Here is a 19,649-nt window from a genome sequence, read left to right on the forward strand (position 1 = left end):
TCAGTAAATCTACGGCAAGTTGTTTGTGCTGCATCTGTACTTAACTCAAAACGTGTCTCAAATATACACAGCAGACGAAAGAAAAACTTCAGTTGAACCTGAGTGGAAACTGATTTTACATCTCACTGAATCAGCCGTCCACACTGGTCACACCGTTTTATATCATTTAATAATCCTGGTTCTTTTAATATGTAACCAGAATTTCTTCTGGGTGATTTATTTACCTGTGTGTGGAAAGAAAAGTGAAAATGACGCATTAATATTCAGAACTGTGATTTTCAGCCTCCAATGATTAAATGAAGAGAAAACACTAATTAAAATCAGGTAAATCAGTGGAATCTGATAAATAAATATTGCAGGTTTTTGGGTTCCTCTGAGGTAAAGCAGCCAATCGGAATCAAGTATTCTGAGTGACCACAGTCGATGGGAAACCCAAAGGGCTGATGGGAAACGTATCTAATTGTTTATTACATTTAAATAAAGTTCCTGTCGGCAGAAGAAGACACATGTGAATGACTTGAAAATAAAATTTAATCAACATTTTTACAAAATGAAATCTTCATTAGAAAAACAGTTAAATACCAAACAGCTGATACCATTTTCGTCTTCATCACCGACCAGCGTCCTCACAGCTCACGGAGCTCAATCATTGCATAATCAGAGGGGGGGGTGGGGTAGAAAAAAAAAACTAAAACAAAAACCAAACAAACAAAAAACAGCATCCTCTGATCTGACTCATCTCTGTTGACTAATAGGAGAGGAGGATATAAAAGAAAGGGCGGCTCTAATGTCCAGTGTCCAATCAGAGGGCAGTATTATTGGCGGCTCACCGCCGTGGAGGCGGGGCCAACAGCAGTGTGGCAGTGGCTGACTCCGGGAACAGGTTGTGGTAGGTTGGCAGGGGGACGTACGCTGCTGTGATCATCTTACCTGGAAGGACAGGTGGGACGTCAGATCTGCTCTGTGATTGGTCCACAGAACAGAGCATTGATGTCACGTGACAAGAAGTCTTACCAGCAAAGTATCTTCCATGCAGGGCGTTTACAGCGGCCATGGCGGCCGGGATCGATGGACACTTGACATAGACGTTTCCCTGGAAACAAATAGGTCAGGAGTCAAACTGACAGGTCAGTAGATCAATAATCATTTCTGCTCTACATCAAATGTACACATGACCTGAGATGATTCGAGTCATGAGCTATTCTGTTGGTCAGAGGTCAAAGGTCAAGTGTACCTCAGGAGAGTTTTTGTCGACGTAGATGTGAACGACGCCGCCATGTTTGTTACACTCCTCTATGACATCATGCTGGATATCCATCTCCCAACCAGGAGCCTCCTCGCTGAGACACACAGGACATTGAATTAGAGGACACAAACACACTGTGCTGAAGTGAGACTGATTCTAGTTCATGAAATAAATTAGAGTTTAAATGCATCAATGCTAATGCTGCTTCTCGGCACATGGGACAGGCAGACTGGCGTGTGTACCTGTTGGGGTTGAACATGTTGGAAAGTTGGAAGCAGTGTGTGGCGAGCGGCTGGGAAGGAAGATTCAGAGCTGCAGAGTTCATGTTCATATTGAGAGCTGGATTCATGGCTGGATTCATGGCCGCTGAAACACACGAGTACAGAGAAAATTAACACACACACCAATTATCTGAATATACCCACAATTTTGTGAAGCAGCAAAGTGAGGGGCGTTGTGTGACTGAGCAGGTAACCCTAACCACTACAGGAAATAGGAAATCAAACATGCAGATGAGACCACGATGGTACCATTACGCTGTCTGTGCTCCGTGCTTCTGGATGAAGATGATGAGTGTACCTGACACTGCAGCCATGGCACCGATAGCGATGGCTCCACTCATCTGGAGAGCCTGCTGAGCAGCAGGAGGGATCTGTAGACCCGTACCTGCACGAACACACAAACACAATCAGTCCAGTCTTTGGAATCAGCTGGAGGCTCAAGACGGACGTTGAAAGGATTCCAACCTTCGGCAAGTCGGGCCATCAGCTGAAGTCGGCCGGTGGTTCCCAGGTCAATGCCGGTCCGCTCCAGCTCGTCACTGTCGAGGAAAGAGGAAGCTGTAGAGGTGTCTGTTCGCTCCGTCACATGACCCACCTTCATGGGACGGCCTGCCAGCTCGAAGCCGTTCAGCTGCTCCAGAGCTTTCTTAGCACATTCTGCATCTGCGAACTAACAAACCGGAAATGAAACGAGTTATGCTTCTCCGAGCTGAAGGTAAAAAAAAAAAAAAAAAAGTACATGGTGAGAATAAGAAACAATGGACTTTTTTTTTGTGTAGACTAAAAGGTAAAACCAGATGTACAAAAAAATAAAAAAATAAAAAAATAAAATAAAATCCATGACACAAAGGTCAATGTGGGCTTGATAATGACAAAATGTACGACTACAGTAAAGAGCTATTTCACACATCTTTTAAATGATTACATTACAGTTACTTTTTTTATTTACTATTACAACATTTTACATATTGTAACTCATGAGACTGGTCATCCAAGTCTTAATGAGAAAATAACAAGACCAATTAATAAACCAATCAGGGCCCTAATGGTGAGGGTAAAGAACTCACAGTTATGAACCCATAGCCTTTAGATCGTCCAGTCTCGCTGTCCATCATCAGCTGGATACTCTCGATCTGAGAAAAAACAGAAACCAGAAGTCAGACATGCATTGTTTTTCCACACACATTCATACGTGTGGTTGAATATACTGTTGAGGCCAACCCGTCCAAACGGTTCAAAGATTCCTCTCAGCATCTCCTCTGTGATGTTAAAGTGCAGAGAGCCGACGTAGAGCCTCATCGGTCCTGTATTTCCCTTCTGTAGGCTGTTCGCTGCTGCTGCTGCTGCTGCTCGGTTCTTCTCCGCCTGAAAACATTTAAATGATTTATACAAAAACATTAATGAATTATTTGTACAGTAAGGATATAGTGTAGTGACGCAGGCTGTCTGATCATCTCTGAACAAAAGAAGAGTGTTTGTACCTGGGAGGCCTGTACGATGATGGGAACTCCCAGCAGCCTTTGGCCCGTCAGTCCAATGGCCAGAGGAACCGAGTTTGCCTCCACAAACTCGATGTAGGCGATACCCTTTGACCTGCGGGAGTTCCTGTCGGAGATCATCCTCACGTCCCGGACCTGCAGAGGGATCACAGAAACCTTCCAGTGCCATCACAATCGCCAGTACCTTCTCAGGACAAAACACCGCTTCAGCAATCAGGCTGATAATTGTTTCAGTCATTCTTCCAAGTGAAAGTGTTGAATATCAGCTGGCGTTTTTGTTTTTTATTTTTCTATTTGGGGATTTGTAAATTCTTTACCTTCCCCACAGCAGAGAAGAAATCCTCCAGGTCTCGAGGCCGTATCCTGGCTGCCAGCTGCATACAGAACACCGTCCGAGCATCTCGCTCCTCCGGGGTCAGGTTATCTATTGGCTGCCTGCACACGACATCATCAACATCATCTTCATCAGGGATACAACAGCACAAGTAAAACATCACATGGTTAACTGTTTTTACCAATGAAAAGAACATTTGTAAAAGTCTGGAAAATGAGAATGTCATGAACTGAAAACCGTGATCCCTAAAATTGTTATGAGATGTACACCGTGAATTGAGAACCATACCAACCTGGACCAGCATCATCATCATCAACAACAAAAACAAAAGAACAGCGGTACATAAATATTGCCTCAATATTTCACTGATTCATGCTGTCATAAACTCCCTCACCTGATTGGACTCTTCTCCTTCCTGAGGGGACTCTTACTTCTCGTCCGCCGACGGCTGCAGACAGACAGATGGGGTGTTTCCAATGAGAATCTTTACTTCATTTCTATCTTAACGTTCTACAAATGAACTAACCAAATTAACATTTTAATTTAAGCCGATTAGTTTACTCTTCCTCTAATTGTCAGTGAACTGAATAGACTATGTGACCCAATGATCATAAAGATGAGAACTGAGCTGACTGAGCTATATTTGTCCCCAACCTTTGGAGGGTTGTTGAAGAAGGTAGAGCAACAAAGCCCCTCCAGCAGGGAATTGGCTTCATTCTTACTGGACTTTGACGAAGAATAAAAATAGATTTGTAATTACTGATAATGTTAGTGATCCTGAGTGCAGTATATTATTGTGTTGTCTACGGGCAGAGTAACTCACTGTTTGTGGTGGTCTCTGTATCGCCCCCCCCCTCTCTCGGCTGCGTCTGCGCTCTCGGCTACGACTGCGACTTCTTCTTCTGTCTCTGCTGCGGCTGCGTTTTCGCTCTCGACTGCGGCTTCTTTTCCTGTCTCGACTCCTGCTGCGTTTCTTGTCGCGGCTGCGGCTGCGACTCCGCTTCTTCCTGTCAAACACAGAGCAGCCCATTACAGCACGGCCCGCTGCGACTCCTACCTCAGATCTAAAACTAAGAGGCCTGTTCAGTGGGGAGGGGACAGAAATCACAGAAGCTGTGTCGCATCATACCAACAGGGGTCTCACACACGAGTCCCTGCACTGACAGGGGTCTCTCATACAATGGTTGGTTGGGATGCACCGATTTGGGCTCAGACATAAAACTCTGCGACAAACATTTTTAACATGGTTGCTACACATATTAACATATTGGTCCAAACAAGTTTTTATGCTGGAAATAACAGAAGCAAGAAAATTGCATTTTGACAAAATAAGATGTTGTTTTTAAGGTGATTTGATGCTTCTATCTGCTCCACCACATATTGAATATGCTAGTGACAAGGACAAAAACTGTTTTAGATGGTGTCAAACCTATGAAGCTCTCTAACACACCTGGAAGTATTATTATATATTATTTATTATAATCTCTTATGATCAATTCATCACATGCATCCGTAAACCATCACCATGGTGATTCCATTGTCACTGTGCTTGAAAATTTCAGGTAAGATGAAAACACCATTAACAGGGAAATGATGGCGGATATGTAAATACAAAATAAAATCCATTACATGGTTGCAATTACATGAAGGCTCTGAGGTGACATTTGCATTTTCATCCAATAGTTAATCTCACCCTTGTCTATTCTGCACAAATGACTACATAGCCAGAGAAAGAAAACACAAAATTGGACACACAAAACAACAACATGAAAACATCAGTTCGACATAAACAATAAATGAGAATGACACGGCAGATAAGTAAATGTACAAGTAATCATACAAATGTGCATCATAAAAAGACAGGAGGAGACTGACAGGTAGACAAAGGTTTACAGCCAAGTTATCAGATTAACAGAAAGAAAAAGAAAAATGGACAGGCAGAGATGAACAGAGAGACAGCTGGTGCTACCTCTTGTTGCGCTCCTCCTGTCCATTGGGGCTCAGGGCCTTGGTGTCCTCCTATCGGGGGTCGACAGAGAACAGCATGAGGAGGCAGATGCAATATTCAGGTGTCAGAGAGGGGGGAGGAGGGAAAGGGGGCAAGAGAGAATACACAATTTAATACGTCACATTCAAACAGGCTGTTCTGTGAGGGGAAGGGATTTGGCCGTTGGGGTGTCAGAGGTCAGTCCAGGTCAGTCAGTCAGTCCCAGGCTGCAGCCTGAGCTCTGTGTGTGTGTGTGTGGGGGGGGGGGTTTGGGGTGGGGGTTGGGTGTGGCTGCAGCCTGGCTGGAGCTCCCGCAGCAGACAGACACTCCACAGTCCAGCTCTTCTTCAGCCGTGTGGATGCTGTGCTGGTTTTGGGTGCTGGGACTCCTCTGAAGGGCCCTGAAGCAGACAGGAGTCTTAGTCACTCAACTCAGCCCAAAACCAGAACCAAGGACACACCCTCCACACTAAACCTCAGATAGTCCCTCACCTGCTCACCTGACACACCTGTCAGTTCGGCATGTTTCAGTCCTCTAACATTACAGCACACTGTTTATACTCATTTCCTTCTTTCCACGTGGCCGCACAGATGAAATAACAAATTTCATTTGTCCACACTAAAGTCCCGATTTGTGATGTATATGCAACTATATGTAACATCTGTTGTTTGTTAGCAGGTCTCTGTTTCTTTTCTAGGCGATGTGAAACATAGAAATTTAGGTAATGTGCGAAGAGTCGCATCAACAGTTGCAGCAAAACTGTAAGGTGACAACATTTTAAAACCAAGTCTATCTTAATTACAGACACTAACATGAGGGCCAGCTAAGACAGTCATAGTATTAACATGCAGATTTTTGATTGGATGTGATGTGGATGAGGTAGGATGCAGTCACGTAATGTAGGCCGTTTTTCTATATATAATACATTTCCTATAGAAATGTACTTATTGTAAAGTATTGTCTACACAGAGGGTGTTTAACAGAAACTCTCCCATCTTCATCCGTAGATAAAGACTTGTTTCTCTGCTTACAGAGACACAACCTGAAGTTGACTCTCAGACCTGAGACAAACCAGAATTGTGTGTTAACCCACTGATAGAGAATGAAAGACTTTGGACAAGCAAGATGAGGTTTGATTGTGTGGAAACAAGCAGCCTGAAAGGAAGGAAACTATTGTCATGAAAAAGGATCAGAACTAACGTTAAATATTAGATAGTGGTAGAATGGACTGAAGCATGTCAAACACACCTGTGTGATGTTTGTTACCTATGTCAAACTAAAGTAACCTCACACTTTTAAACTTCCTGTGCAACTCCTAAAATTAAAGGTGACGCTCCACTCTGACTTCATGAGCACTGAAGGCAGAGACCAACATCACATCTTTATCTCAATCTTCATACTCAACTCACCTGCCATTCACCTTGCTAAACCCCACCCACCAGTACCATTCTGAGTCCCAACTCACAGCACAGAGTCAAGATGCAGAATGGTGGTTATGCTAAGCTAAAGGCTAATTTTGACACTGCCAGTGATCCGGTGTGGTGTCTCCTTTCCAATGATCCTGCTGCTCCCTGTTCTAAAAATTCATCTCCCAGAATCCACAGCTGCTCCTCCTCGGGGTAGTTGGGCCAAAACCAGGTGATAGTTTGCAGTTACCAAGGGGACTACAGTCATGTTACCATGGGGACCACAGTACAGCAATGCATGATGGGGGCTTTTTACTACCTTCATGTTTGTGACAGATCACACTGGCATTCAGGGGAGTAGAGGTGAGAAATCGTTAGGCAAGTCTACAAAGAGAGATAGATGGGCATTTATTCATGACAGTCTGTGAAGGAACGCCATCATCATTATCATTGTCAACATCATCATATCATCATCATCGTCAGCCAGACTCTACTGCTCAGAGACTCCACATACCAGTTCAGAGGAAGCAAACAGAGACAGAACGTACAAACCAGCTGTGAGTGAGCAGAAGATTTCACTGAAGATAAATTTAGAGCTATTAGGTCCAAACACTGTGTCAATTTTTGCTTTAAAACCGGTTTCAGCATGTCAATGGTGTGCTGATCAACAAATCACTTGAGTCCTTTAATCAAAAAGTGCAGAAGGGAATTTTAAGATTAGAGATTAAAGATTAAAACATATTAATTCAACAACATAGTTCAGGATTTGATTAAACGGTTTAAAAATCATTACTTGGTTTTAAAAATGAAACTTTTTTTTTAAAGTAACAGCTGTGAAATCTGAGTTCTGCTCCCAGACTGCAGGTGTGTGCACCTCTGAATTTTGCTATATACCTCTTCAGCATCACCTCTGAAAAGTATTTCAGCCCAGCTCACATCCAGAGGTCTTCAGGTACAGATAATTTTTGGTCAGAATGCTGAAGTTGGAGAGCTAAACAAAATCAATCAGTGTTGTGTTCTTGGTTGATACTAAAGCTCCCTCAATAGATGTCTGTCTGTGAATTTTTGTAATCCTGAAATCAAACATGGTTAACGTGTGAGTGTTATACTCACATGTTAAAGCTGAAACTGAGTGACACTCTGCAGTCTAAAGAATCGACCTGAAAGAATCAGATACGGGTGACCTAGCTATTACCTATAGGACTATGGAAGGATTTTAGGCACTTTAGAAGTTTAGATTGCTCTCCGTCAACAGTCCCATCAGGAGGTCTCTGATCAGCCCCAGATTCATTCTGCAGCAGGACAACGAGCCCAAACACACAGCCAGAGTTATAAAGAACGACCTTCAGAGCCACGAAGAACAAGGAGTCCTGCAACAGATGGTCTGGCCTCCACAGAGCCCTGATCTCAATCTTACGGAGTCAGTCTGGGATCACATGAAGAGACAGACTAAACCCACATAAGAACTGTGACAAGTTCCCCAAGATGCTGGAACAACCTACCTGCCCAGTACCTGAAAAACTATACCCAAGTGTATTAAGGAGAAATGGTGCCATTTTAAAGCAGCTATTGAAGTTGTGCTATTGCATCATAGCCAGCGTTAGCATTAATGGCTGTTTACTGCGAATCTTGCTGAGAGCTTCAAGGACTATGGCATTCACAAGACGTTATAACCCTTCTGAGAAATGCTACTTGATTTAGCTTTTTTTTTTTTTTTAAAATCCTGAACCCACCTTCAAAGTTAACAAGTGTAGCCAACACAAAATACTGGAGTTGTGTTTTGTTTTTTTTTTGTCTTTTCAGTAACATTCACAGATATTTTTTTTGGATAAATTCATATATCTTTGAACATGTCCTCACTTTGCTTTTACTCTTTAAAGTGGTGCACTGTAAAGCGTCTTCACGCAGCTCTGATTCAGTTAGTATGGCGGTTACAGTCAGCGGCTGTGTGAGGAGCAGTAGAGTCCAGCTGAGAGTCTCAGTTACGAGAGGACAGACAGAGTCTCACCTTCCTGTACGGCGCCTCCAGCATCGCCTCGATGTCCAGGTCATCTGCCATACTGCTGCTTATCTACAGACAGATACAAGGTGCTTTAGTGTCCATCACTGACAATTTAAATAAACTACATGTTTACAGTTGGGGCTTTATATTATCTGGAGTAATTGGTTTATGTGAAAAACCTGTGAAAATGTGAGTTATGCGTTTAGATTGCTGTTTCTGATGTCCAATCCAAGCCTAACTTTAAAACCATGTATGACTGACAAGCATCTGATCGGGATCAGTTTGGGGGTTCACTGATTATCAATTCAATCAGTAACTACATTTTCTGTCGATCTCTGCAGCTCCGCCCACCGAGAAACAAACAGCCAATTAATCAATCAGCTCAAAAGTAATCATCTACCTGGATGTATGATTTATTCTTTGTAAAACACTTCTAATCACATGATCGAGATTGTAGCAGTAAGTTCCCAGAGTCTGACTGAACCAGCGAGCCCCAGGTTTTGTTATGGACAGGAGTTAGGAAGGTGAGCCGAGGAGCTCCGTCTGACAGGAAGTTGGTTGTGATTCATTCTCCGTCTCCACAGTTAACTTTCCTCCTGTGACCTGAACAGCCTCACACCGGCTAACCCTTTAGCCACGCGGCTAAACAGACCAACCGACAGCCGGAGAGTGACCGTGAAGCCCCGGTTAACCGTGTCCGGTATGTCGGTGACCTCAGCCGGTTCGAATTCCGGTGAGACACACCTGAGGCCTCCTGAGGCTAACGCGTTAGCAGCTAGCCTGAGGTGAGCAGGCCTCCCGCCGCGTAAGCCCGGTGTGTCACCGCTCTTAGCCCCCCGAGGTAGTGATAATTACCGGCAGCCACGGTTTTTTTTTTTTTACCTAGCTGAACGGCGGCTCCGGGGCGGTAAACGGAAAACGGGCGGTCGTTGTCCGGTTGAGAGTCGCTCTCCCGGTCGGTGGTCCGTGCGACGCTATTCGGCCGTTAATGGCGCAAAATAGCGAGCACGGTTGTTCTCGCGAGACTTCACAACCGCGAGATCAAAATATAGCAGCGCTCAGAGTGAAAAGACTATTTCAGTGTGACATTTATCAGAATAAAGCTGCGATAAAACAAGAAAAAAAGTCATATTACAGTGAAAATTCCATCATCTTGGGAGAGTAAACATGAAATGATAAGGAATAAATTCGTAATTTTGTGAGTGAAGTCGTTATTTTCTGAAAAAAGTCGTGATTTTATGAGAGTAAATTTATAATTGGGCGAAATAAAAGTTTGAATATTGTGAGAATGCATTCATTATTTTAAGAGAGATATATCAGATGTGCCCTGTGTCAAAATGAGGGTCCTGGAGCACTTAGTTAAAAAAAAACAAAACATTTTTGTGTAGGTTTAAAATCGATTTTTTTCTTCTAAAAGAATGACTTAATCAAAGTCTCAAAATAATATATATATATATATATATATATATATAGTGTATAGTCCACCAGTTCTTCACTGTAGCATAAAAAAGAACCGCTGTCACCCTTTGCTATCAAAAATGATGGAGGGATCCTCGCAGATTGAGAGTTGTCCTCTCACTTGTCCTTTCAGGCCACCAGGAGGTCAAAGGTTTCAAGATGTGAAGTGGAATATTGCATCATATCGTCAACAGTTTGGCACATGACTTTATGACATTTATGATTCCAAGAAAAAATGCATCGCGAAGACTTGCCTTGATAGTTGCGTGCACTCACAAACACAACAACATTTCTGAAATTTCTTTTTAATAGAAAAAACTATTAGCACCATATTTGAAGCAAACAAACAAACAATCAACCCCGCCCCCCCCTCCAAAAAAAAAAAACCCCAACTGCTCACATTTTAGGTTTTTGCATCATTTGTCTCTTTATGAAGTCTCAATTTATTTTCACAAAGTCACAGCATCAGTTTGTTCGGTCCACCAACTAGATGTCGTCCTGCTCAGTTCGCTCTTTGGAGGAAACCCATCTGCTAACAATCATTTCCTGCACAAAAAAGATAAATCTTTACATTAATGCCTCTTTTGTTTTATCAAAAACATGTTTTCATGTTATCTATCATTGCAGAGTATTAACTTGTTTAAAAAATGTACCTGCAGTCATTCTCATGCATAAATGACTAATCAAGCAAAGAAAATGAATTGATAATCAGTAAATTATTGAAGGTATTCATTAATCAGCACATCAGATCAGGTTTTCTGTTCCTCTGATATTTGAACATCTTGGTTAAATATCTTACCTGAACCTTCAGTCTGCTCAGACACTCAGGTGAGTCAAGCTCAGACTGTGATAGGTCGACTGGATAAATGACGTAACACATCATCAACTCCTGTGAAACAAATATGGTAAATGTTGAGGGAGAAATAAAAAGTACAGCGAAGATCTGATGAGACCCAAACAGTTGCTACCTTGGAGACGTTAGCAGTGATGCGGCTAAGAGCTGCCAGAGAGCGCCACGTAAAGGGACGCAAGGCAGAGCCTCTGAATGTCTCGTCAACCCGCTCAATTACCACTGAGTAACTACAGTAAGAGGTGATGGACATATTCAGTGAGACATAAGTTAATTTCGCATGCGTTGTATATTGTATGCGTGTGTGTGTGTGTGTTACCTGGCGTGGTAAAAAGCTGGGCCTTTCCTGTACAACACTGAAAACACAAAAGTAAAGTTACACTTCATCATAGAATTTGATGTTGATATTGAAACAAGTTTCAATTCAAAACTGTTTCTCTACTGTCTGCTAACAATCCCACCACATATACATATATATATAAATATCTAAAACAAACAAAAGAAAACCCTCAAATACAACAAACTAATGATGATTAAGATTAATTGCCATGTTAAATCTGAATGCACTGCAGAATTCTACACAGACTCAAAAGGTATTTCAATCTATTTGCATGTGTGTTTGTCTTACTGAGGTCAACGCCATACTTGGCCCCGCTGCCACCTTTGGGGACCCATCCCCTGCTGCGGAAATGATGATAGGCCGCGTAGGAGCTGACAAAGTTGGGATGCATGGTCTGGAACGTCCTCCACAGCTGGATAACTGACAGGGGCTCCTGACAATCACAGCACAAAGGCGACAGTGAGGTCATTTAAAGAGGTATGATGGAACCATCGTTGATATCAGGTGGAGGCGGACGGATAGTTACCTTGTCAAGGTAGACAGACAGGCAGCCCAGACCATAGACCAGAAAGAAAGCCTGTAGATGCAGACAGACTAAAAACTGATTCGAGCCCATGTTACGCAGATGACATTAAAACCTCACGGGTGGTGTCTTATTCTAAGAACCTCAGATTTCTTTCGACTAGTTTTTCATCATACGCCTGAGATCCAGATAAAGGTGTTACTATGACATGATCACATTTTGACTGGTGGACTTGAAGGGTCAGCCTTCAGCTGCAGTGTTGGTGAGTTACCTCTTCCAGACTGAGCTGCAGGTACTCTAACAGCGAGAACGGAGTCCGTCTGACCTCCCTGACCCCCTCGCCAACCTGCAGACGCACAACAACACAACTGAATCTCAGCACCAACCACAACCAGAGCCCGGTGGTGAGAACAGATCTGTATTCAGATGACGACTAACCTCACTGTCTACTAGGACATAACCAGGACCTGGAACCAAAGTCTCCATCTCAGGATCAGAGTCTGAGCTGGGGTCAGAGACAAGGTCAGGGTCAGGATCTGGATCAGGGTCAGAGTCTGAGTCCTGATCCGAGCTGTGATCGTGGGTTAGGTCTTCCAGGTCCGGCCTGAGATGTGAAAATAAGGATGACAGCTGGGTTTAGTGTCACGTAGTTTATATACGGACACTTGAAGGGAGTCTGGTGGATAACCCACCTGCAGCTTCTCTTGGCCTCCGGCTCGACCTCCGAGCACCGCTTAGGTCTCTTGTGTGAAGAGACGATGTCCTCTGGTCCCAGTCCCTCCTCCTGCCCTCGATTCCCTCCCTGTCCATTCTCTTCCCCTTCCACCTCCCGCTTCACTTCCTCCATCTCTACAGGCTGAGAGAGTCTGTGCAGAGTTTGACTGACAGCGTCATCATCCAATCCCTGAGAGGACAGAGCTGCGCCTGCCCACCTGAGCAGCTCCTTGTACCTGGAGGCGTCGGGGAAATGACATCATCACGTGAACAGACATGCAGTCGTCATGTGAGCAGAAAGGATGTGATGTCACCAACCTGGACTGTGAGATGACGGGCAGAAACAAACTTTCGTGTTCTGTAACAGAAACAGGAGCCAGAACACTTCAGCCAACAGCACTGATTGGACCTGATGATGACGATGATGTCACTGCGTGGGTGTACACTCACGTTCCCATTTGTTGGAGATGCTGTGGTCTGGTCTCGCTCTGGACAGGACACCTTTTCCAAAATAGCCCTGAAACAACAAAATCTGCTCGTTTTGAAAACATAAAACTTGATATAATTTCATAAATACATGTAGATTAACTCAAACCTCTGATCTGAGGCCTGAAGGCCTTGTGGTGTAACTGTCTTTCAGGGTTCTGATGATGGCGGTGACCAATCAGATCGCAGGAATAACCACATCACCATTTCTACAGAATCCTTTAAAGGTGAAAATAGCATAGATTCTGAAAACTTCTTATTGGAAAAATTATCCCCATGATCATTAATGACCATTTCAGTCAGTTTACTTTACTTCACTTTCACTGTGTAATTACTGTCGTTGTTTCTTTTATCAGGATTGTTAAAATTACATCATTAGCCTGGTTTTATTGGTTAGAAAACTTTTTTTTTTTTATGACTTCAGAACTTTGTCACAAATGAACTTACCTGCAAAACAGTTTCTTTTTCTAGGTGATGTGGGTTTTTTTTTAAAGGTGGTTTAAGTCAAACTTGGAAATGTGGATTAACTAACACCTAATTTTAAGTAATGTGATTTGATTCATATCTGCACTCAAGCCAAGTGATTTCATTCAAACTTAGTTTCAGGTGATTCGGATTAACTCAGACTCGGTTTCAGGTGACTCGGATTAACTCAGACTCGGTTTCAGGTGACTCGGATTAACTCAGACTCGGTTTCAGGTGACTCGGATTAACTCAGACCCGGTTTCAGGTGACTCGGATTAACCCAGACTCGGTTTCAGGTGACTCGGATTAACTCAGACCCGGTTTCAGGTGACTCGGATTAACTCAGACCCGGTTTCAGGTGACTCGGATTAACCCAGACCCGGTTTCAGGTGACTCGGATTAACTCAGACCCGGTTTCAAGTGATTCGGATTAACTCAGACCCGGTTTCAGGTGATTCGGATTAGCTCAGACCTGGTTGTGAATCTTCTGGATGTGATCCGGATGACAGACCACCACGTGCTGGTTGATGATCTCCGCTCGGAAGTGGCTCCTGTCCTCCGGGATCCGGCTCACCGGCAGCGGAGCCTCGTACTGCTCATAGACCCGGTTCCTCCGCCGGGGAGCCCGAAACTCCGCCTGCATGTTGAGGACCGGGTCGGACCGGTTCGGGCCTTCTGTGGCTCTGATCCGGATGCGGACTGAGCTGTTAGCCTGTTAGCTTCTCCTCCGGCGGACCAGGTCGCCTGTTAGCTTGTTGGCCCGATAAAGTCCGGATCCAGTTCGGTTTCATACAGTTCTAACTTTCCGGCCGGCTTTGTTTTGCTGCCGGACGCTGCGGTGTCTCAGAATCAGTGTCCGGGTGGAACAGCCGGACCAGTCTCTCAGTTCCTACTGCAGGTTAGTAAAGTCAGATCAGAACAGTAAAACCAGATCACAGCTGATTTCAACGTTTTAACTTCAAAATATGTTGTTTTTAAGTTTTAACCACGTAAATAACACAACAAAGTGTGTTAACGCTGTTGAGAAGACGCAGAGAATGTTTTTTCAAACCTGGACACCTAAAAACAAAAGTGGTGTGATATCCAGAGACAAAAACACACAGAAACACAACGTTAAGACTTTAATGAAGCTGAATCTTTTTTTTTCTCATTAGCATTTAAAACAACAACAAGAGGTTACATTCAGGACATAATGCCATTTGTGCAGCAATGACAACTGATACCACAACAACAACTGGACAAGAGAGAGGAAACACAACTGACTGATTGTCTAGAGAGGACATTTTTTATTGACAGTGATGACAGTGTTTATAAATTTATTATTTATTAATTAAAAGCTGTCAGACTAAGACAGACATGATAACACAATAAAAATAAAGAATGCATTCAGTACACATGGAGCATTTACACACATAATGCACAGATAGTTTACAGTTCATGTCACTGTGTTTATGACGTTAAAATGCACAAAATATGTAAGTAAAAGAATTTAAAGAAGAAACAGTTGAATCCTGCAGTGAAGTTAATCTAAAGTGTCGACTCAGCAGGTGAACAATCTCATGATGTTTTGTCAAAATCAGAGTGCTCTGTCCTCTTGTTTCTCTTCCTGTCTGTCCACCATGTAGTACTGATGTCTCTGGATGTGCTCGTACAGTGTGGTATATTTGGAGACCCTCCTCATCCTTGGCAGGATGAAGCTGTGGGTGAAGGCCTCTCTGCTCAGAGAGCTCCGCCCCTCCACCGCCAGGACGCTGTTAATAAAGCGGAGGCAGTAGGTGAAGCAGTTTTGGTGTTCATCATCGAACCTGAGACAAAGAAACAGAGAGAGACAGGTGGTTAGATGAGAGACAGGGGAACAGAGACAGATTGACAGAGAGAGTGAGAGATGGTGGGACAAAAACAGAATGAGAGAGAAACAGGTAAAGGGGTGTATAAGTTTTTGTTGATGTTTTGTGCGAAATGTGTTGCAGCCTGTATCTGGGCAGGTGTACCTGTGCCACGCAGGGTCCCACATGGGCCCCTCAGAGAAGTGGTCCAGGTACTGGTCCCACTGAGCCAGCAGGTGGAACGTGTCGGGTCGGACCAGAGGGACACTGACACAGCGCTCCCACCCAGTCTGATCTCTGTGGACCCCACCCCGAGTGTAGTTATACACAACTCCTGCACACACAAAGGATTTCACGATGTCCTGATTTTAAACACGCAATAAACAGTCGGTGTCAGATCACTGAGGCTGCAGCGATTTAATCAAGTGAAGGAATTTAACATCTGTGAACCGTCACGGACTGATTGACCCACATTTCTGCTGACTTTTCATTTGAAGAAATTACATTCCTTTTAATGCTGATTTAAACACATCTAATGACTAGAGACTGGTTTATTAAATAAATTTTATGTTAATTAAATGTTTCCTTGTTGATAGAATCACACAAAGGAGGAGATCGATGAAGTTGCAGAAACAGATCGCAGTCGAAGATGTTGACCAAAATACCACAAGATGTTTATTTGTTTTCTTTCTGATGTACTGGGCCATCTGTACACGAGATTGAAGGAGTACTGTTGTTGGATTAGATCATATTTTAAAGGGGATCAGACTGATCTCTGGATGCGGACCAGTTGGTCCTTAGAACTGAAATAAGAGAAGAAATCAGACCCAGTCTGACCTTTGACCCCTGTCTCATGACCTCAGGGTCCTACCTTTAGTGTTGGAGATGCCTGTGTGCAGATCTGAGGTCCCATCAAACTCTCTGAAAAGAAAAAACAGGACACACACTGCTTAGACAGCAGTGACAGACTGCACCACCCAATCAGTAGAGCCTTAACTGAGGAGAGTTGGTTGTAGGTGTTCCTAATAAACTGAGCTGAGTGTAGATACGTGTGCATTTACCTGGCCTGGTTGTCGTGTGCAGGCGCGACCAGCAGGCAGCAGGAGCTCTTGTGTCCGTTGGTGAATGGGGAGGGAAGGCTGACCGGCGCCTCCTGCAGTCTGTTCCCCCTCAGCTCCTCCCCACAGCTCGGACAATCCTCCGGCACCGAGAAGCAGAAGATCTCCTTCTGACAGTGACTCAACCGGATCACACTGCGCTCCATCACTTCTCACTCCTCTTCCTCCTTAATTCCTTTTTTTTTTTTTTTTAACTTCTCCCTTTCCCTCCTCCCTCTTCTCCTTCTCAGTGTTTCTGCTCCTCTCTATGTGACTTCTGTTTCATCCTCCTCTTCTTCTTCTTTCCTCCTCTGTGACACACCTGGTCGCCAGGTTACAGCCTATCAGATGACCTCATCAACCTGCCTCCAGCCTATCAGGTTGTAGCTGCTGTCAGACAGATGGTCATGTGAACCGGCTCACCTATTGCTGCTTTAGTCTCAGCAGGTGACTTCCAGGCCATGTTTCTCACGTCGTCATGGAAACTGGTGTTTATCAGCCAAGTAGGTGTCCGTGTCAGTCTGACAGGAAACGAGATCATCATCTGAAGAGGATGAATGCAGATTCGTTTTACTCCGTCTGATTCGGGTTTCGGAACAGAAGGAATGTAAAACTGAGCTTCTGAAATAAAAGCTGTGATCTGATTGGTGCAGCAGACAGGATGAATGTAGGTCAACACTTTTTCCATCTCACCTATCAAACTGCGTGTTTGTGTGTGAGATCTGATCTGTCAGCTCGTGCGTGTCGATATCACAACAACAAAGCACAAATGGATAAGCAAAATAAATAAATAAAAAAAAAAAAAAAGAGGAAAAGCAAAATTAATTGACTTATTTATTCAACTCAAATGTTGTTAATTTTTGTTTTTGTTTTTCAGCCTTCAGACTTAATAAACATGACATATTCTGACCTCACATTTTTGGACTGTAATGTCCTGCTGAAACATCTCCATGCTACACAACTGTACATGTTTATAAAGCCCGGTACTACCAGTAGATTTATCATCAAAATAAATATTTTCTCAAAAGAGATGAACATTTGAATTTTTTTGTTTCCTTCTAGGTTTAAAGTAAAATGACTGAAACAATCTGGATAGTATAAATAAAGTAAAATATCTGGAATCCAGAGGAGTCTCAGAGAGTTTCTAGCAAATCCACCAGCCAGACAGATACTTCATGGAGCATGGGAGACTTGAGCATTTCCAGCAAGAACATCAAATCATTCAAGGACCTTGGTAGAAATGAGTGTTCTAGGAAATAGACAAAATCGCTGAGTAGTTTAGTGCCATCAGAGCACAACAGAATCCACAGAGAAGATGATCTGGTGTAGTTCACGGACCATCTCCGTCTCCAGTCATGTAGTGTCCGTGCTGACAGACGTGCTGGTATACCGAGAGATACCTGGAGGTCGCCTCTGTCCTGGGCAGGATGTACTGAGAGGTGAAACGCTCTCTGCTGATTGGCTGCTTGCCCTCCTCCTTCATCACATGGTTGATGAAACTCAAAGCGAAACCGTAGCAACACGACCCAAACTCCCTCTGCTCCTGAAACCTGCAGAGAGAGAGAGAGAGAGAGAAAATAAAAAACTACTGCCGCTACTTCACCCGCCGACCAGGTGATTAAATAAAAACCAACCCCGATCGATCAATTTACAAAAGTTAACGGGTCTTCATCATTGTCAGAGAGAAATAGGTCCTACCTGGCTGCCGTCCAGGTGTTCAGACGACTGTACGTCTCCAGCTGTTCGTCCCACAACATCCTGAAACTGAGGCTGTCGTTGCTCGGGGCAACCAGAGGGATAACGATGCTCTGCTCCCATCCCTGCTGCTGACACCGAATCCCTGACTCTGTATAATTAAAAACCACACCTGCAACAACATACAAAATGAAACAGATTACCGACAATTAAAAAGAAAGGTTTATATTCATTCACCTGACAAAACCTTAAAATCAAATAAAATTTAAATAGAAAATATAATAACTTTAAGTAACCCAAATACAAATTAATATTGAATACAAATTTAATTAAGTAAAACAATAAAATTATTGACTACTAAACTAAACTAAGCATTTAATTAAATCAACAAAAGGAAAATTAAACAAGTAGGCTAAAATTAAGTTAAATGTTAAGCACAACTAAATAGATTAAACAAAATGAATTTGGTAAAATATATTTAACTGGTAAATTTTGTAATTTAAAAAATATATAATGAATTTCATAAGAAAACTAAAAAGATTAATAAATAAAATAACCTCACCTTTAGAATTGGAGATGCCAACATGAAGCTCAGACTCATTTTCTTCACTGTGGACACAAATATCTGAATGAAGTTTTTAAAGATAGTGATGTTCGTAAAAAAAATAAAAAATAAAAAGATTCATGAAATATGATCATATTATCTTCACCCTGGTGTCAGATGATGTAGCACAAACAATAACAAAAATAATATAAATGAGTCATAAACAGGTGAATTTAAATCATCAGAACCCAAAATTGATGTCTATTAACAGGAAATTCAGAATAAAATAAAGTAACTCATGATGAAGGATGTTACTGAGCACCGGATGGAGGATTTAACAGTTTTATTGAGTCCAACCCGAGTCTTGTGTACCTGAATCCGGCCGCTCCGAACCGGGACGTGATGAGGAAGCAGCAGGCAGTTCGGTGTCCGTCCCGGAGCGGGATCCGGATCCGAACCGGAGCCTCCATCAGGCCGAGCCGCACCGCCAGGCCGCACGCCGGACACCACAGTCCGGCCGGACTGCCCAGCGTGTAGACGGTCCTGCCGCAGTGTCGGAACCGCACCAAGTCTCCCGTCTCCATGAGCCCTCCGGACCGGAAGTGCACCTGCGGACAGGTGGGGGCGGAGCCACCACTGCAGCCGTGACGTCGAAGACAGACGCTTTGAATCACTTCCTGAATCCTTATTATTACTACTATTTTATCTGTACCTTTAACAAAGAAACCACCTGAGGAAGAATCAGATTTATTGGCCAAGGAAAACACGGAATTTGACTTAGTGGACATAAATAAATAAAGAAGTATAAAAACAAACAAAAAAAATAAAAATAAAAAATGTAAAAATGTAAAATCTATCAATCAATCAATAAATATGTCTGTGTATTTTTAATCTA

The 19,649-nt window shown here is 43.2% G+C and overlaps 4 protein-coding genes across 4 annotated transcripts; all 4 read right to left on the reverse strand.

The window, feature by feature from the left end:
• Nucleotides 1-826: 826 nt before the first annotated feature.
• Nucleotides 827-8,813, reverse strand: LOC115044031 (RNA-binding protein 39-like). Its single transcript, XM_029502859.1, is given in 15 exon segments — nucleotides 827-930; nucleotides 1,015-1,093; nucleotides 1,235-1,340; nucleotides 1,489-1,612; nucleotides 1,826-1,912; nucleotides 1,993-2,197; nucleotides 2,595-2,660; nucleotides 2,749-2,892; nucleotides 3,009-3,161; nucleotides 3,344-3,461; nucleotides 3,755-3,808; nucleotides 4,184-4,212; nucleotides 4,214-4,367; nucleotides 5,330-5,379; nucleotides 8,763-8,813. Coding segments are annotated over 15 exon segments (1,524 nt in total).
• A 1,794-nt stretch (nucleotides 8,814-10,607) lies between these two features.
• On the reverse strand, nucleotides 10,608-14,409 carry tsen2 (TSEN2 tRNA splicing endonuclease subunit). The gene is made up of 12 exons (XM_029502466.1): nucleotides 14,065-14,409; nucleotides 13,092-13,158; nucleotides 12,960-12,999; nucleotides 12,620-12,877; nucleotides 12,366-12,531; nucleotides 12,199-12,273; nucleotides 11,931-11,981; nucleotides 11,693-11,837; nucleotides 11,384-11,420; nucleotides 11,183-11,294; nucleotides 11,014-11,103; nucleotides 10,608-10,760 (listed from the first exon to the last, which is right to left on the reverse strand). The coding sequence occupies exons 1-12, from the start codon at nucleotides 14,233-14,235 to the stop codon at nucleotides 10,701-10,703; spliced, it is 1,272 nt and encodes a 423-aa protein (XP_029358326.1). The 5' UTR covers nucleotides 14,236-14,409; the 3' UTR covers nucleotides 10,608-10,700.
• Nucleotides 14,410-15,168: 759 nt separating this feature from the next.
• Nucleotides 15,169-16,685, reverse strand: mkrn2os.2 (MKRN2 opposite strand, tandem duplicate 2). The gene is made up of 4 exons (XM_029502702.1): nucleotides 16,480-16,685; nucleotides 16,290-16,339; nucleotides 15,584-15,752; nucleotides 15,169-15,397 (listed from the first exon to the last, which is right to left on the reverse strand). Exons 1-4 carry the CDS (start codon nucleotides 16,680-16,682, stop codon nucleotides 15,169-15,171), a joined length of 651 nt encoding a protein of 216 aa, XP_029358562.1. The 5' UTR covers nucleotides 16,683-16,685.
• A 701-nt stretch (nucleotides 16,686-17,386) lies between these two features.
• On the reverse strand, nucleotides 17,387-19,357 carry mkrn2os.1 (MKRN2 opposite strand, tandem duplicate 1). Its single transcript, XM_029502948.1, has 4 exons — nucleotides 19,127-19,357; nucleotides 18,773-18,819; nucleotides 18,214-18,382; nucleotides 17,387-18,065 (listed from the first exon to the last, which is right to left on the reverse strand). The coding sequence occupies exons 1-4, from the start codon at nucleotides 19,336-19,338 to the stop codon at nucleotides 17,846-17,848; spliced, it is 648 nt and encodes a 215-aa protein (XP_029358808.1). The 5' UTR covers nucleotides 19,339-19,357; the 3' UTR covers nucleotides 17,387-17,845.
• Nucleotides 19,358-19,649: the final 292 nt, after the last annotated feature.

This window comes from Echeneis naucrates, chromosome 5 (assembly GCF_900963305.1).
Source record: "Echeneis naucrates chromosome 5, fEcheNa1.1, whole genome shotgun sequence".
Taxonomy (NCBI): domain Eukaryota; kingdom Metazoa; phylum Chordata; class Actinopteri; order Carangiformes; family Echeneidae; genus Echeneis; species Echeneis naucrates.

Coding starts and splice junctions, on each gene's coding strand:
- tsen2 (XM_029502466.1), bottom strand. CDS start 14,235: ATGCAGGCGGAGTTTCGGGCTCCCCGGCGGAGGAACCGGGTCTATGAG. Junction 13,159..14,064: donor TCCAGAAGATTCACAACCAG/GTCTGAGCTAAT, acceptor TTGTTGTTTCAG/GGCTATTTTGGAAAAGGTGT. Junction 11,104..11,182: donor TCACTGCTAACGTCTCCAAG/GTAGCAACTGTT, acceptor TTTGTTTCACAG/GAGTTGATGATGTGTTACGT.
- mkrn2os.2 (XM_029502702.1), bottom strand. CDS start 16,682: ATGGAGCGCAGTGTGATCCGGTTGAGTCACTGTCAGAAGGAGATCTTC. Junction 16,340..16,479: donor GCACACGACAACCAGGCCAG/GTAAATGCACAC, acceptor TTTTCTTTTCAG/AGAGTTTGATGGGACCTCAG. Junction 15,398..15,583: donor TGGGACCCTGCGTGGCACAG/GTACACCTGCCC, acceptor TCTTTGTCTCAG/GTTCGATGATGAACACCAAA.
- mkrn2os.1 (XM_029502948.1), bottom strand. CDS start 19,338: ATGGAGACGGGAGACTTGGTGCGGTTCCGACACTGCGGCAGGACCGTC. Junction 18,820..19,126: donor TTCGGAGCGGCCGGATTCAG/GTACACAAGACT, acceptor TTGTGTCCACAG/TGAAGAAAATGAGTCTGAGC. Junction 18,383..18,772: donor TGGCATCTCCAATTCTAAAG/GTGAGGTTATTT, acceptor ATGTTGTTGCAG/GTGTGGTTTTTAATTATACA.